Here is a 17,650-nt window from a genome sequence, read left to right as displayed (position 1 = left end):
TTTTATTTATTTTTTTCTGTTAGTTTTAGGGTGAGTTCGTGAACACCCGTGCCCCCTCACACACGCACACCAAATAAAGAGTTACACACACGCACATATACACGCAGACACACACTCCCCTATGGCCCGCCGGACGTTCTCGGCCGAGGAGGCATACGCCCAGCTTGCCTCCGAGTCCGAGAGTCCCAGTGAGGATGAGGATGACCCCACATTCCTGTTGTCATCCGCATCCTCCTCATCATCTAGCGATGATGATGAGCCCCCAAGGCGGCGGAGACGCCGCCAGGCGGAGCAAGGGGACCGCCATGTTAGGGACCCTGTGGCCCACACTAGTACGAGCAGCTCTGGGGCTCGTACTGGTTTCCCGGCCCACCAGTTAAATCCACCGGAGCACCCTGCCGGTGAACTTGTCTGGTGTAGCCCAGAGCGATACGAGCCCGTGATTCCTGATTTCGTAGGCCAATCAGGAATCCAGATTTCCACAGTGGGCTACACTGAATATGACTTTTTTTGTCATTTTTTCAGTGACCCACTGGTAAATCTGATGGTGGAGCAGACGAATCTGTACGCCCAACAGTTCGTCGCTCAACACCCGGGCTCCTTTTTGGCCAGGCCCGGTGGCTGGACGCCGGTCAGTGCAGCCGAAATGAGGACATTTTGGGGCCTCGTGCTGCATATGGGCCTGGTCAAGAAACCCAGTGCCAGGCTGTACTGGAGTGGGGACGTCCTATATCAGACCCCACTTTACAGTACGGTTATGACACGCTCCCGGTTTGAGGCCATCAGGAAATGTCTGCATTATTCCGATAATGCAGCATGTCCACCCCGAGGTGATCCTGCCCATGACCGTCTGTACAAGATACGGCCGGTCATCGATCACTTTGGGGCCAAATTCATGGAGGCCTATGTACCTGGAAGGGAGGTCGTGGTTGATGAGTCTCTCATTGCGTTCAAGGGGAGACTCATTTTCCGCCAGTATGTGCCTTCCAAGCGGGCGAGGTATGGCGTGAAGCTATACAAAATTTGTGAGAGTACCTCAGGGTACACTTACAAATTTCGTGTATACGAGGGGCGAGATTCCCGGATTCAACCCCCAGAATGTCCCCCCACTCTGGGTGTTACCGGGAAACTTGTGTGGGACCTTATGCACCCACTGCTGGATAAGGGTTACCACTTGTACGTGGATAACTTTTATACCAGTATCCCCTTGTTCCAGTCCCTTGCCGCCAGATCCACGTCCGCTTGTGGGACCGTGCGGAAAAATCAACGCGGCCTCCCTGCCCACCCCCTCCAGGTACCTATCCCCAGGGGTGAGACCCGTGCCCTTACCACTGGAAACCTGTTGCTGGTCAGGTATAAGGACAAGAGGGATGTCCTTATGCTGTCCACAATTCATGGTAACGGCATCACCCCTGTCCCTGTGCGAGGTACCGCGGCAACGGTCCTCAAGCCCGATTGTATCGTCGCCTACAATCGGTATATGGGAGGAGTTGATCTCTCGGATCAAGTCCTCAAGCCATATAACGCCATGCGCAAAACCCGGGCATGGTACAAAAAAGTTGCGGTCTACTTGGTACAGGTTGCCATGTACAACTCTTTTGTACTATCCCGAAGCGCTGGCAGCACAGGGACATTCCTCCAGTTCTATGAGGCAGTCCTCAAGGCCCTGATCTTTTCGGACCGGGAAAGAGCAGGCCGGAGTACCTCGGGAACTGTAGGCGCCCGGATCGTCCCTGGCCAACACTTTCCAGGTGTGGTCCCCCATACTGGAAAGAAGGGACGAACCCAAAAAAAGTGCAGAGTGTGTCGCAGGAGGGGGATACGGAAGGACACGACTACTCAGTGCGACACTCTGCATTGACGGTTGCTTCAAGGAGTATCACACTTCCATGGAGTACTAAATTTATATCCCAATTTAGCACTGACATCGGATAAAAAAAAATGGTTCTCAGACTTGAGACACCCAAAAAAACTAAAATAATTTATTAAAAGTAGACATAGGTATTGCCGCGTCTGTAATAATCTCCTCTATAAAAATGCCCCAAGACCTAACCCCCCAGATTAACACGGTCCAGAAAAAAAAAAAAAGGTGCAAAAAAAGGTTTTTTTTGTCACCTTACATAATAAAAAGTTTAATAGCAAGCGATCAAAAAGTCATATAGCCCCCAAATTAGTGCCAATAAAACCGTCATCTCATCCCGCAAAAAATGAGCCCCCACATAAGATAATCAGATAAAAAAAAAAATAGAAAATGACTCTTAGACTTTAGAGATACAAAAAAATTTTTAGGGTATCAAAAAGGATAATATAGTCTAAAACCTAAATAATTGTAAAAAAAAAGTTGACTTATTAGGTATCGCCACGTCCGTAAGAATCTCCTCTATAAAAATACCCCATGACCCAACCCCCCAGATTAACACAGTAAAAAAAAAAAAAAAAATAGGTGCAAAAAATTTTTTTTTTTGTCACCTTACATAACAAAAAGTTTAATAGCAAGCGATCAAAAAGTCATATAGCCCCCAAAATAGTGCCAATAAAACCGTCCGCTCATCCCGCAAAAAATGAGCCCCCACATAAGATAATTGGCTAAAAGAAAATAAAAAAAATGACACTTAGACTTTAGAGATACCCAAAAAAAAAGTTGTATCAAAAAAGATAATATAGTCAAAAACCTAAATAATTGTAAAAAAAAGTAGACTTATTAGATATTGCCGCGTCCGTAAGAATCTCCTCTATAACAATATCCCATGACCTAACTACCCAGATTAACACGGTTAAAAAAAAAACGGTGCCAAAACCGCTATTTTTGGCACTTTTCCATTTCAGTCCGTTTTTTCCGGTAACAAAACAAGGGTTAACAACCAAACAAAAGTTAAAATTTATTACCCTGATACTGCAGTTTACAGAAACGCCACATTTGTGGTCGTAAACTGCTGTATCCGTAAAAGGGAGGCTGCAAAAGGAAAGGACCGACATGGTTTCTGGAAGGCCGATTTTGATGGCCTTTTTTATTGACACCATATCCCTTTTGAAGCCCCCCTGATGCCCCCCTAGAGTAAAAACTCCCTAAAATTGACCCCATCTAAGAAACTACACCCCTCAAGGTATTCAAAAATGATTATACAAACTTTATTAACCCTTTAGGTGTTCCTCAACAGTTAATGGCAAATGGAGATGAAATATCAGAATTTCAATTTTTGGTAACCTTACCTCACAAAAATGTAATATAGAGCAACCAAAAATTATATTTACCCTAAAAATACTCCCCCAAAAAATGCCACCTTATCCCGTAGTTTCCAAAATGGGGTCACTTTTAGGGAGTTTCGACTCCAGGGGTGCATCGGGGGGGTTGAAACAGGACACGGTGTAAATAAACCGGTCCATAAAAATCAGCCCTCCAAAAACCAAACGGCGCACCTTTCACTCTACGCCCCGCTGTGTGGCCGTACAGTAGTGTACGGCCACATATTGGGTGTTTCTGTAAACGGCAGAGTCAGGGTAATAAAGATACAGTCTTGTTTGGCTGTTAACCCTTGCTTTGTTAGTAGAAAACATGGGTTAAAATGGAAAATAAGGCAAAAAAATGAAATTTTCCAATTTCATCCCCATTTGCCAATAACTCTTGTGCAACACCTAAAGGGTTAACGACGTATGTAAAATCAGTTTTGAATACCTTGAGGGGTGTAGTTTCTTAGATGGGGTCACTTTTAGGGAGTTTCGACTCCAGGGGTGCATCAGGGGGGTTGAAACAGGACACGGTGTAAATAAACCGGTCCATAAAAATCAGCCCTCCAAAAACCAAACGGCGCACCTTTCAATCTACGCCCCGCTGTGTGGCCGTACAGTAGTGTACGGCCACATATTGGGTGTTTCTGTAAACGGCAGAGTCAGGGTAATAAAGATACAGTCTTGTTTGGCTGTTAACCCTTGCTTTGTTAGTAGAAAACATGGGTTAAAATGGAAAATAAGGCAAAAAAATGAAATTTTCCAATTTCATCCCCATTTGCCAATAACTCTTGTGCAACACCTAAAGGGTTAACGACGTATGTAAAATCAGTTTTGAATACCTTGAGGGGTGTAGTTTCTTAGATGGGGTCACTTTTAGGGAGTTTCGACTCCAGGGGTGCATCAGGGGGGTTGAAACAGGACACGGTGTAAATAAACCGGTCCATAAAAATCAGCCCTCCAAAAACCAAACGGCGCACCTTTCACTCTATGCCCCGCTGTGTGGCCGTACAGTAGTGTACGGCCACATATTGGGTATTTCTGTAAACGGCAGAGTCAGGGTAATAAAGATACAGTCTTGTTTGGCTGTTAACCCTTGCTTTGTTAGTGGAAAACATGGGTTAAAATGGAAAATAAGGCAAAAAAATGAAATGTTCAAATTTCATCCCTATTTGCCAATTACTCTTGTGCAACACCTAAAGGGTTAACGACGTATGTAAAACCAGTTTTGAATACCTTGAGGGGTGTAGTTTCTTAGATGGGGTCACTTTTAGGGAGTTTCTACTCCAGGGGTGCATCAGGGGGCTTCAAATGGGACATGGTGTAAATAAACCAGTCCATAAAAATCAGCCCTCCAAAAACTAAACGGCGCACCTTTCACTCTATGCCCCGCTGTGTGGCCGTACAGTAGTTTACGGCCACATATTGGGTGTTTCTGTAAATGGCAGAGTCAGGGTAATAAAGATACAGTCTTGTTTGGCTGTTAACCCTTGCTTTGTTAGTGGAAAAAATGGGTTAAAATAAAAAATTTGACAAAAAAAAGAAATTCTCAAATTTCATCCCCATTTGCCAATAACTCTTGTGCAACACCTAAAGGGTTAACAACGTATGTAAAATCAGTTTTGAATACCTTGAGGGGTGTAGTTTCTTAGATGGGGTCATTTTTGGGTGGTTTCTATTATGTAAGCCTCGCAAAGTGACTTCAGACCTGAACTGGTCCCTAAAAATGTCGTTTTTGTAAATTGCTGAAAAATTTCAAGATTTGCTTCTAAACTTCTAAGCCTTATAACATCCCCAAAAAATAAAATATCATTCCCAAAACAATTCAAACATAAAGTAGACATATGGGGAATGTAAAGTCATCACAATTTTTGGGGGTATTACTATGTATTACAGAAGTAGAGAAACTGAAACTTTGAAATTTGCTAATTTTTCAAAATATTTGTTAAATTAGGTATTTTTTGGTGCAAAAAAAAATATTTTTTTGACTTCATTTCACCAGTGTCATGAAGTACAATATGTGATGAAAAAACAATCTCAGAACGGCCTGGATAAGTCAAAGCGTTTTAAAGTTATGAGCACTTAAAGTGACACTGGTCAGATTTGCAAAAAATGGCCTGGTCCTAAGGTGTAAAAAGGCTGTGTCCCTAAGGGGTTAAACAGGTGTTCAGTTTTTAATGATTACATTTATTTATGTAGAGAATAGGATGTTGAATAATTTTCTAATATGCATCTATTTAAAATGTTGCTACAGACCTTTATGATATCTATACAGCAACCTCCCCCTAAAGCTAAAAATTTGTATGCCCCATTTTAGTCCTGTAAAATGCATCCATAGGAGAACTGGATAGGACTAAGCATGGCGTCAGTCATATGAGCCATCATGTGACCTGGCTTTCAGTGAACTGCCCAGGTATCTAACAGGTGAACAGTAGTGTATTATGGAGCAGAACATAGTATATGTAGCAGCACTTCATCATGTCTGTGTAGAAACAGATCTGTGTGTGTTGTGTTTGGTTTTTTTAACACTCAACTTTATTAACAACATGACAATATAACCTAGAGACAGGAAGCTATTTTACAACATCACCTAGAGACAGGCGGCCATGTAAATACACATAATAATATAGTTATTGTAATAACCACAATAAAATCGTTATTCCACATGAATGTGTGCTGACCCAGCACACGGATGTCATATAGCACTGCTGTTTACTGAATGTCAAGTATTCTATGATATGTAGGGTTTCATATAACTGATGCTATGTTTCAGTTAGGCCATTGATACATTACACAGGACTGATACATGGGCTGTACCATTCTACTGCATATGAGGGGTCATCTGTCTGATATAAGAAATATATGTATGCAGAATTTTAAATACATTAATATTCTAAAATCATATGATTTCATATTCTATAAACAAATAAATAAAAAATATAAAAACTGAAATACCTCTTTTAACTGAAAGCCAGGTCACATGATACTTGTGAAGGTCACATGACAGCTCTCATGACTACGCCAGCTCTCCTTTTACAGGACTAAAATGGGCCATACCATTTTTATTCCTTTGGAAGAGGCTACTGTATGCATACAATGAATGAAGAAAATTGCTCAACATGCTATTCTCTGAATAAATAAATGTAATCATTAACAGTTTTTAAAAGTTATTCCTTGAATTAAAAAGTAAAATGTATAATTGAATGCAGGAGCTGGACCACAATTTCGGTCCCAAGAGAAACAGCAAGGGGCGCTACCACAGATGAAAATGTAATGTACATAAAAAACTAACAATATTTTTATATTGTGAAGATAATGAGATGACAAACAAGTGTCTGCATATTATGATCCTCAAGTGACCAGGAACTGACAAGATTTCAGACTTATTTCTAACATAAGTAGTGAAATGGAAAATTAGTAAAACACCACCAAATATGTAGGACTAGTATGTTTAACATAAAAACTTAATTTAAACAATAGTCCATTTTCTGATCCCTTTAAGATGTCACTTTATATGCAGGAAAAGGATTGTTTAAGAGGACACAAAACGGTCACGAAAAAGACTATACACAAAGATGTCATGGAAAAGACTTGTCGGCCCCTCACATCACCAGGTAAGGGACTTTCATTGGCTGTAATGAGAGACCTAGATACACGCATCAGTCTTAACTTGTAATATGTATGCCCATTGCAGATAGGACTCCTAAAGGAGCTACACCAGAGAGCAGTCCCAGTCCTTGTTCTATTGAGGATTGTGAACAGATGAATAGCAGTGACCCACCGGACCATGAAGTTGGAGTCTCTACGAACATCAAAGTATATCTACACTTTTTGATTTGCAGATAGGCTGAATGGATCGTTTTTCTCTAATTACCCTTCATTAGATCAGACATTAATTAGTGGTTAATCTTGTGTTATCTCGTAGGATAATGACCTCTTCATTGTTAAAGTTGAAGCCACTGAGGAAGATGAGATGTATATGGACGGCGGAAAACGGTGCAAGGAGGAAAGCAATACTACGGATATCAGCATAGGTAGGAAAAGTGTCCATGCTGATGTAGAAACCCTATGCTGATGTAGAAACCTTCATTCTTGTAAGGCTAGGTTCACCTCTGCACCTCTGTTCATTCTGACAAACACAAATGCTACAGTATGCGGCGGTATTATGTCCATTTTTCTTTTGCCGGAATCTGTGACTGAGGCTCCTAATAGACCCTCCACCATATTTGTAAACCTAGCCTACATTTAGTGAATGCCCCCCCCCCCCCCCTTTCCTTGTCATGGTTGTCATGGTTACCGGTGTCGTAAATGGATCATTAGTCAGATCTCTGTCCTGTCCGCTGATAGACTTGTACATAGTAATTAGATCTCCCCTAAACAATCTTTTCTTTTCCAAACTGAACAACCCCAGTGTTAACAACCTTTATTGCCAAAACCCATTCCATTCTTGAACAACCCCTTTAAATGAATTGTACGCAATTTTCCATATGCGCCTCGGCTAGTGATTTGCATAGAGGTAAAACCATGTTCCTTTGATGCATTCTGTGGTTTTATTTGTCTTGGCAGCAGCTCCCTGGCATTTTTTGCTAAAGCTGAGCTTTCTGCTTTACCCATTGTTTTACTATTTAATATATAACTGCAAGATTTATATATTGCCGACGTTATGAAGAGGCCTGCGCAGGTCTTAATAAATGTGCCACAAAATCTTTTTGCATCGCCGCATCCCAAGACCCATAACTTTTCTATTTTTTGGAGTCGTATGAGGGCTTGATTTTTGCGGGATGACTTTCAGTAGTTTTAATTGGTATAATTTTGGGGTAAATAACACTTTTTTATCTCTTGTTATTAAGTTTTTTCGGTGATGACTAAGAATAAATTTTGTATTATTTTTTTTTACGGCGTTCACTGTAAGGGATAATTTATATGATATTTGTGTAGTGGGGGTCGTTACAGACGTGGTGATACTAAACATGGGGGAGATTTTATTTTTGCATTTTTTTCATTAAAAAGCATATTTTCAATGGCAAATTTTTTTTTTTTTTTAAAGGGGTTGTCCGGGTTCCGGACATATCCCCATTTTCATCCAGGCAGCTCCCCTGCCTTGAGCGTCTGAGCAGTTTATGCACCAATGCTGTCCTTTGCCCTGCATTAAAATCGTGCAGGGCAAAGGCATTTTCTGGAGTTCCAGTGACGAACCAGGCAGAGGCTTCCGCCCAGCAGTGAGCCCGGTGACGTCACCAGCACTGATGGGTGGGCTTTAGCGTTGCCCTAGTCTGTAAAACGGCTAGGTTAGCGCTAAAGACCGCCCATCAAAGCCAGTGACGTCACGAGCACCGAGTACCTAGGTGAAATTATTGGTATGTCGAAAACCCCTTCAATTCGATTTTTTTTTTAAATTTAATCAATGTTGTTGTTTTTATTGTTTGTTTTTTGTTTTATAACCACTTAATACTCCCACAAGGGGACTATAACAGGCAATCTTTTTATTGCTTCTAAAATACAATGTACTATCCCTGTAGTGCATTGCATTTTAATGTCAAAGATGCGCAGACTACTGAAGAACACTCAAGGTGGACTTGGGGCCTGTACCAGGTCTCACCCTTCCTGTACACACAACGGCACCCCGGGATCGTATTTGTGGGGCGCCTATGGGAAACAGAGGGAGTCCGCTCCCTCTGTCACTGCTTGCATGCAGTGGGCGCCATTGTCTGCGGCATGTAAGGGGTTAAACAGCCCGGATCGGCACTCCCGTGCTTAGATTGGACCATCATTAAAAGGGGCGGCCCAGCCTAGGGCCCCTCAGTGACCGCCGTAAAAAGGTGTATTAGTGGTCACTAAGGGGTTAAACCCTTCCAGTGAGTTAAGGGTCAGTGCCATAGTAGTACATCACAGTGATGGAACAGGCTCTGAAGTAGTACATCACTGTATTATATATATGACACCTTGATGTCTAACTCTGATCCTAGCAGTTTAACCCCTTAGATGCTGCTGTCAATAACTCTCACTCTGTTCTCCAGTCCACACCCCAAAAATGCAGTCGCAGGGTGCCAAGTAGTTTTCATTGCATCCAGGGACCTTCACCAAGGATTTAGAGGAGGAAAATAATAAGAAAAAATATTTTTCATCAGACATCAGATCAGACCCCAAATCTCAGACCCCTGTTCCTCATCAGACCTCAGATCGAACACCCAAATTAGATTCCCATTCATCATCAGACCTCATATAAGACCTCCGATCAGACCCCCAAATCAGATCCCCATTACTCATCAGATCAGGCCTAAAATAAGCTAAGAATTTTCTTATCCTGCTCCGAACAGCGCCGCCACTCATGAGATCCAGCACTCTCATCATAGTGCACTACGTTGTGACACTGTATGCAGTTAGAACATAGCATCGGGGGCTCCCAGCAGGAGCCCAGGGAGCTGTGAGTACAGCCAGCACTAGCAGCACTATATTCACTGCTCCCTGGTCCTACTGTACTAATGAGAGCTTCTGTAATGGAAGCGCTTATTTGTATTCGCTTCATAAGACGCACTGACAAGCGCTCATTAGTATTCGCTTCATAAGACACTTCATAAGAGGTGCTGAAATTTTTCCCCACTTTTAATAATATTTATTTATAAAGTGCCACCATATTCCGCAGCGGGTTCATGTACAAAACAAAAGATATCACAAATTAACTGGCTAATATACACTTTTGGGAGAAAAAGAGTGCGTCTTATGGAAGGAAAAATTTTGACAGAAAAATATAAATGTTATAGTTCTTGAAAGGGACCATGGAAAATCTAAAATAGTTGCTTTGTCTTAAAGGCCTCAAACACAGTATAGGCCACTCCTTTGAAGGTGGCGAAAGTAACTTCCACACCCGTATGATTTCCTTTTTCGTGTTAAAGATGATGATGAAAGAAGACTTTAGTAATCTTATAATATCTATAGATTTGTAGAAAATAAGCAGAAAATAATAAAAACCCTTCTTAATTTTCAGAAGAAGGATGCAGTGACAGCTCAGGTGGATATCTTGTAACTCCAGATTCAGAAGCAGAAGATGATATCAATCAGGATTCCGCAGGAAAGAAACTTTCCAACCCCAACATACATGCAGAACTTTCCAGTCAAAATATGTTTGATGATCCCTCTAATTATGAGGAACTTCCTGATAAACATGTTAAAAAAAGTAAAAGTCATAAAGGGGTTGAAATACTTCCATGTTGCCAGTGTGGGAGGTTCTCCTCATTTTCTTGTTCCAGTTGTGGTACAGAGGGAACGACTATTGTTACACATGAGGAAATTAAGAAAAAAAAGCGTTCATTTTCATGTAACGAATGCAGTAAAACTTATACTCATAAATCACATCTTGTACAGCATCAGAGAGTTCACACGGGTGAGAAGCCGTATTCATGTGAGGATTGCGATAAGTGTTTTTCAAGGAAATCGCATCTTGTTGAACATCAGAGAACTCACACGGGGAAGAAACCGTTTACATGTCCAGAATGTGGGAAATGTTTTAGCAAGAAATCAAATCTAATTCAGCACAAGAGAAGTCACACAGGGGAGAAGCCATTTTCATGTTCAGAATGTGGGAGGTGTTTCACAGTTAAAGGAAACCTCGAGAGACATCAGAGAACTCACAGAGATGAGAGATTATTTTCATGTTCGGAGTGTGGAAAGTTCTTTTCCCAGAAATCACATCTTCTTGAACATCAAAGAATTCACACAGGGGAGAAGCCATTTCAATGTCTGGATTGTGAGAAGTGTTTTAACGACAAGGCCGATCTTGTTAAACATCAGAGAGTTCACATGGAGGAGCAGGATTTCCAGCTTCCATCTGATGGGATCTGGTCCCATCATTTGCAATAAGTGTGTGATCCTCACACAGACTGTTAAAATAGATGTAGGACTACTGTTTAAAGGGGGTGTAAAAAAAAAATGAGCAAAGTGCAGGTAAGTTATAAATATTTTAAAAAAGGCCTATACTCACCTGTTCCATCACTTGCTCCTCCAGTGGTCACAACTGGTCTCTGTTTACATTCCTGCAGCGATGATGAGCCACACATGCATATGACCGCTGCAGCCATTCACTAGCATGTGACCACAGAGGCCAGTTATTAGCGGTCTGATGGATGTACATGATAACATCACTGCAGGAGAAATAGATAGGGATTAGTGGGGAACACCCAAGCGGCAGGCGATTGAACAGTAGATAATACGACAGCCCTATTCTTTGCCAAATTTTTTAAATCCTGAACAACCCCTTTAAAGGGCATCTGTCAGCAGTTTTGTACCTATGAGACTGGCTGACCGGTTGCATGTGCACTTGACAGCTCAAAGCATCTGTGTTGGTCCCATGTACATACGTGCATTGCTGAGAAAAAGAAAGCTTTGATACAGTATATGCAAATGAGCTTCTAGGAGCAATGGGGGCGTTGCCATTACTCCTAGAAGCTCTTCTCTCTCTACAACTGCCGCACCCTCTCCTTTTTGTTTAACAGGTCCAGGCAGTTTAAACATAATCACACCTGCCAATCAAAGTGGAGAGGGCACAGCTGTTGCAGAGAGAGCAGAGCCTCTAGGAGTAATGGCAACGCCCCCGTTGCATCTAGAAGTTAATTTGCATATATCAAAACGTCATTTTTCTCAGCAATTTGGGCATTATACGGGGCCAACACAGATGCCTTCAGCTGCCAAGCACACATGAGACAGGTCAGCCAGTTTCATAGGTACAAATCTGCTGACAGATGCCCTTTAATGGAATTTTTCTCATAATACAAGCTTGTTAATGTTCCAACCACAAAGTAAACCTTCTTCTTCTCTAACAGAAAGTATTCTTGCATCCATGCTATGAAATATGCAATTGTTGTCCATCACCCTTGTTTCTGAGGGCACCTTATATAAAACTGTATTGTGTTTTTCCCGTCAATCTCTTCCGATGCAGTATGTTTAGCATAGTGTATTGGAAAGGATCAGTAAATGTATATCTCATGTAATTTTTATACATATAATATATATTTAACTTGTATATTGAGGTTATGTTTTCCAGTTATTAAAGAAGAAATACCAAAAGATTTTACCCACCACCCCAAAAAAGTAATATGTATTTTACTGAGCTGGTCACTCTTAATACATAGCATTTATTGAAATCAATCGACTGGATGAAAGTAATCCTCCAGGGTGAGCATTTGCCCTAATAGGTTATGCAGAAATCACAAAAATGTCCCAATTGCACTTCCTAACCCTGTGGACTAGCTTCATATCAACACAATGACACTGTGTATGTTGTGCAATGTATTATGGTAATTTTACATGGTCTCTATAAGGGCTCATGCACGTGGCCATTGCCCGGCCGTTCCGTGCATTGGGGACCGTAATTTGCAGTCCCCAATGCACAGGCACCATGTGCGCGGCTGCCGCAGGCAATCCGTTCACACCACACAAAAAAAAAAATAGAACATTCTATTTTTTTGCAGTGTGGAGGCACGGAGAGAAACCCCATGGAAGCACTCCATGACGTGGTGCACAACCAGCCGGGGACCGTCTGTCTGCGGGCCGCAATACGGGTACGGCCGTCTGCATGAGCCCTAAGGCTCGTTACTCCTATGTTTTTTTCCTCCATATAACTTATAATGTCATCTAAGGAGATTAATAACATTTTAATGCACACTTAGGAAACTTTAAAGGGACATCTTTTTGGTAGCTCTCTTTTAACACTTCGCAGGAATGTTCTGGTAATACAGATGCTATGCAGGCTTTACAGAGTGTACAGTGTTAACTGCGAGAAGACGATAGGCTGCCTGTGGTCCCTTAGTGGACCCCATATTACAGGTAGCCATATTTATTGCTACCGTTTGCTACTAGGTTCATGTATTCTTTGATGAACACTAACACATAGATACTTTAGTCTTAGTTCTACATTCTAGGGGAAAAACTAAGTAGAAAACTGAATGTATATATGTTAATTTATTATCCTCCCAGTACATAAGTGTAGGGGTGGACAAGTTCCAGGATCACCAGGAAGTCATCTGCCGCTGGCACCTAACTTTTTGGACTACTTTCTAGTGATGTCTATGACCAGAAAGGTTTTGGATAGGCCTAACAAACTCTTCAATGTAAAATAATATGCAAGGAGAAAATTATAAAGCAGGACGAGCTGAGCAGATTGATATAGTGTTATGGTAAAAGATTCAATTAGGGTGGCTGCACACGGCGCAGATCAGAAAATCTGCACCAAACCCACATATAAATCCACCGTTTTGCGCGTTTTTTATGTGCATTTTCCGCAGATCTCACCCTTCCATTGAAAAGGGTAGAATCCGCACTAGAAAAACGCAATAACAGTCGACATGCTGCAGATTTCAAAATCTGCACAGCAATTTCTGCACCAAAAAGTGTAGATGAGATTTATCTAATCTCATACACTTTGCTGGTACTGTACTATGCTGCGTTTTTTCTGCATGAAGTCCACACAGAAAAAACGTGCGTAATCCACACCGTGTGCAGGCATCCTTAAACTTGTATATTATACATTTAAATTCCTGCCCATTTTGGGCTTTGATGTCAAGGAGGTGGTCCTATCAGTGACTGAGAGCCTTCTCTCTATGACTGTGTATACAGAGATAGCTGTCAATCATTGATAGGACCGCCTCCTGGACTTCAAAGCTCAGAATGAGCAGGAATTTAAAGGGGTACACTTTTTTTTTATATTGATGACCTTTCCTCAGGATCAATATCAGATCAGCTGTTAAGAGAAGAGAAATCATCGCTCTATTGTATTATTGTATACCTGCAACTGCAGCGGTGAGCTGGTGTAATTACAACTGCCCTGTCCCCATTCACTATAATGGGACGGCTCCTTCCTATTCAAGTAAATACCACAGAGCCGTCCCATTGAAGTGAATGGGATGGCTTAGTTGTAATTACACCTGCTCACCTCTGCGGTTGCGATGGCGAGCAGGTAAACAATTAATTGAAGGCTGCTTTCTCTTCAAACTGGTGATCAGCAGGGGTCCCCGTAGTCGTTCGTTAACCCCCCCCGACCTGATATTGATTACTTATCCTGAGGATAGATCATCAATATAAAAAAATGTGGACAACCCCTTTAAATGAATGAAATAAACGTTATACTGAATATTTTCCCATAAAACAATATATCTGTCTGCCCAGCTCCTCTATAACATGCTGCAGCTGAGACACTGTGGCAGGTGGCAGTTAAATACTCATTAAGGCTCCATTCACACATCCGCAAATGGGTCTGCATCCGTTTGGAACAGGTGCGGACCCGATCATTCTCTATGGGGACGGCATACATGCGGACAGCACACATTGTGCTGTCCGCATCCGCATTTCCAGAGCGTGCCACGGGTCTTCCGGTCCGTGGCTCTGTGAAAAAATAGAACATGTCCTATTCTTGTCCGCAATTGTGGACAAGAATAGGCATTTCTATGGGGGTGCTGGCCGGGTGTATTGCAGGTCCGCAATACACTACGGACGTGTGAATGGACCCTTAGATGAATAATTTCCTGTCCAAACGTAGAACGGACAGCACCTGTACTCAACACTGACCCATTTAAGTCAATGGGGTCATTTACATGTGCAATTAACCACATGGACCATCATGTACATGGCTGTGCTTGGTCCAGGAAACACAGCCCATGGGTTAACCGCATCTCCTGGACTAACGACGGATCTTCTGATCATAGTGGGTTACTATCTGATAGCAGGTCTGTTGTACAATGCTGACATTATCATGTGAGTACAGTACCATAGACCCACGATCAGATAGGAACTCACTGAGTCATAAATCACTGTGATGAAGTCAGTTTGCATCAGAAGAGCCGCCATTGGTTTTGGGAGATGTGACCGACACACGGGGTCCATCTTTCCTGGACCGAGCACAGCCGTGTGCATGAGCCCCAAGTCACAGCATGTATCTGATTTTTCCCACAAGACTCACTCGTTCAAATGAGTTGATCTGTGTTAAAACTGGACCGCACATGGACGCCGTCTGTGTGCAGTCCATTTAAAAACTGTGCCTGCTGTTTGGAAGAGACGAGTTTCGTATTGTTCTTCTGAATACGCCTGAAATAACCAGTAATTTGTCCATCCCTATAATAGGGTATTAAAGAGCAACCACTAGACTTGTGAAAACGAGCGTTGAAATGCGATATGTGAACCTAGCCTTAAAAGAAATGTATCTCTTCATTTTGTAAAATGATTGTTTACAGTGAAATATATTTTTTTAATAAATGTTAGTTTTTTTTGTACTGTATATTTCTTTAAAGAATCTGTTTATTAAAAAGGATTTGCAGGCCAAGTAATAAAAGTAGCAAAAAGCAACTAAGGCTACTTTCACACCAGTGTTTTTGCTGGATCCGTCAGGGATCAGCAAAAATGCATCCGTTATTAAGGGATCCGGTTGTATTATCTTTAAAATGGCCATGACGGATCCGTCATGAACACCATTGAAAGTCGAGAGAGGCCGGATCCATTTTCTATGGTGTCCGAGAAAACGGATCCGTCTCTGTTGACTCACATTTTGAGTCATGACTGATTGCGGACAGAAAAACACTGCTTGCAGCAACCAAATGGGACATTTCGTTCAGTTCAGTTTTGTCCAAATTGACAATGAATGGGGACAAAACAGAAGCGTTTTCACTGCTATTCAGATCCTATGACGGATCTCAATACTGGAAAGGGAAAGCACAGGTGAGAACGTAGCCTAAAGGGGCATAAAACTCCACTAGTGACCAAGCCTTTTACTATAAGGCTAAACTTTATGAATATATATTAAATGTTTCAGTTGGGAGGTTTATGAGAAGTGAAGTAAAATGAAAGATTTGTGTTACAAATGTATTAATATCACATTAGTCTACATTCTAGTCAGCAAGGACAGCTCTGGCAGGTCCGTCTGCAGGACCGGCCTTAGCTTGTATGGCGTCCTGAGTGGGAAGTCATTTTGCCCTCCCCTTCCTTTCTCACACACACACACCACTCAGCAACCATTATTGGGTATTAAATACAATAAATTAGTAGCATCAAATTTAAAATTAGTCCACAGGAAGGCCCCTGGTGGTTTGTTCACACGGCAGAAAATACATGTCAGAAAACTCTGCCCCTCAGATTTCTGCCCCGGGCTTGTAGTTTGAATGTCTCAGATCCAATTGGATTCGCCTATTTTAATTGATCTGAAATACAAACCCCAAAATGGTATCAATAAAAAGTACAGATCGTCCTGCAAAAAATGAGCCCTCACACACTCCATAGACATAACTACAGTATAATAAAGTTATGGGGGTCAGAATATGGCAGTAAAAAACAAACAAACTTTTCCCCCCTCGCCTATGACAGCACCCATGGATAGCATCCGCCCCTTTCCTCAGGACAGGAAACAGGAAGCACAGCCTCTTTAAAAGGGAAGTACAACCCCCATCATGCCAGTTCTGTTTCCTGTCCTAAGGGACAGGGTGGAATGCACAGCATGAAGAGACAGAGCTGCGGGAGCCCCTTGGTTTTTTACCCGTGGGAGGAGGGCCTACCCGAGCGGCGTAAGCCTTCCTTGGAAGCCGCTGCTGAAGCCTGGTTCCCTGGACTCCCCCTCGTTCCGGTCACTCCTCCGTCGGGCCGCCTTGGTGTCCCTGCGCGGCGAACCTCTGCGGCCGTGCCGTACGTTCGGCTGCTGTTTGGCGTTCGCGCGACGCCGTCACTTCCGGGTAGTCAGGCCGGCGCTGACGTCATTAGTCGGCGCCGGATCCTGGCCTCCGGATTCAGCAGTGGGAGGGGGCGTGGCCTTGGGCCGGAAGGGGAGGGGCCGGTACGCGCCCGGCAAGTTCAAATCCAGCTAGCTCTCACTGCAGGCTGATGTTTTGGCCTGCAGTGACCTCCATAGATGAAAGCCTGTGGCAGAGAATGGAGCCCACACAGTGCGCAGAACCCACTGAAACCACCAACGAATCCTTAGTACTGGTGGGGGTAAGAGGGGTGAATGCCCTGCCTTTTTCATTTATCACATCATCCTGATTGGAGTCTTTTTTTCATTCTGTGTGTCTAGACTTCCAAAGAGAGAAGGGTGTCAAGGTCCAAGGAGCGGGGCTGCGCTATTTGCAAAAAAAAGCTACCGTCCGGTTGGGGTAAACCTGCCTGCCAGACCTGCGTGGGCAAATTATTGGAGGATGAGGCCCCTTCTCTCTTATCAAGCCTAAAACAGATTATCAAGGATGAGGTCAAAGAATCAGTGAAGGAGTCCTTGAGTAATCTGCTTGAAGATCGCCCTAGCACTTCTGCTGCTATCTCTATTCCTGCTTCAAGTGATAAGGAGTTGTTATCGGGATTAGAGGAGGAGGGAGAACTACCGTCCTAGGATCACTCCCAGGATGAGCAATTGGCAGGGAGACCTTTGTTCCTTCTAGAGAACATTAATTCCCTAGTCGGGATC

General features: G+C 42.7%; 1 protein-coding gene across 1 annotated transcript in view; it reads left to right on the top strand.

The window, feature by feature from the left end:
• Positions 1-11,513, top strand: part of LOC122940071 (oocyte zinc finger protein XlCOF7.1-like) — a 28,822-nt gene extending 17,309 nt beyond the window's left edge. Inside the window, exons 5-8 of the mRNA XM_044296412.1 lie at positions 6,746-6,839; positions 6,920-7,041; positions 7,151-7,259; positions 10,211-11,513. Coding sequence (XP_044152347.1) covers positions 6,746-6,839; positions 6,920-7,041; positions 7,151-7,259; positions 10,211-11,082 — 1,197 coding nt within the window. The 3' untranslated portion in view covers positions 11,083-11,513. The remainder of the gene's footprint in view (positions 1-6,745; positions 6,840-6,919; positions 7,042-7,150; positions 7,260-10,210) is intronic.
• Positions 11,514-17,650: the final 6,137 nt, after the last annotated feature.

The sequence above is a fragment of the Bufo gargarizans genome, chromosome 6 (genome assembly GCF_014858855.1).
Source record: "Bufo gargarizans isolate SCDJY-AF-19 chromosome 6, ASM1485885v1, whole genome shotgun sequence".
Classification (NCBI taxonomy): domain Eukaryota; kingdom Metazoa; phylum Chordata; class Amphibia; order Anura; family Bufonidae; genus Bufo; species Bufo gargarizans.
Note: the sequence above shows the minus strand (reverse complement) of the source record. Positions and strands in the feature narration are given on the sequence as shown.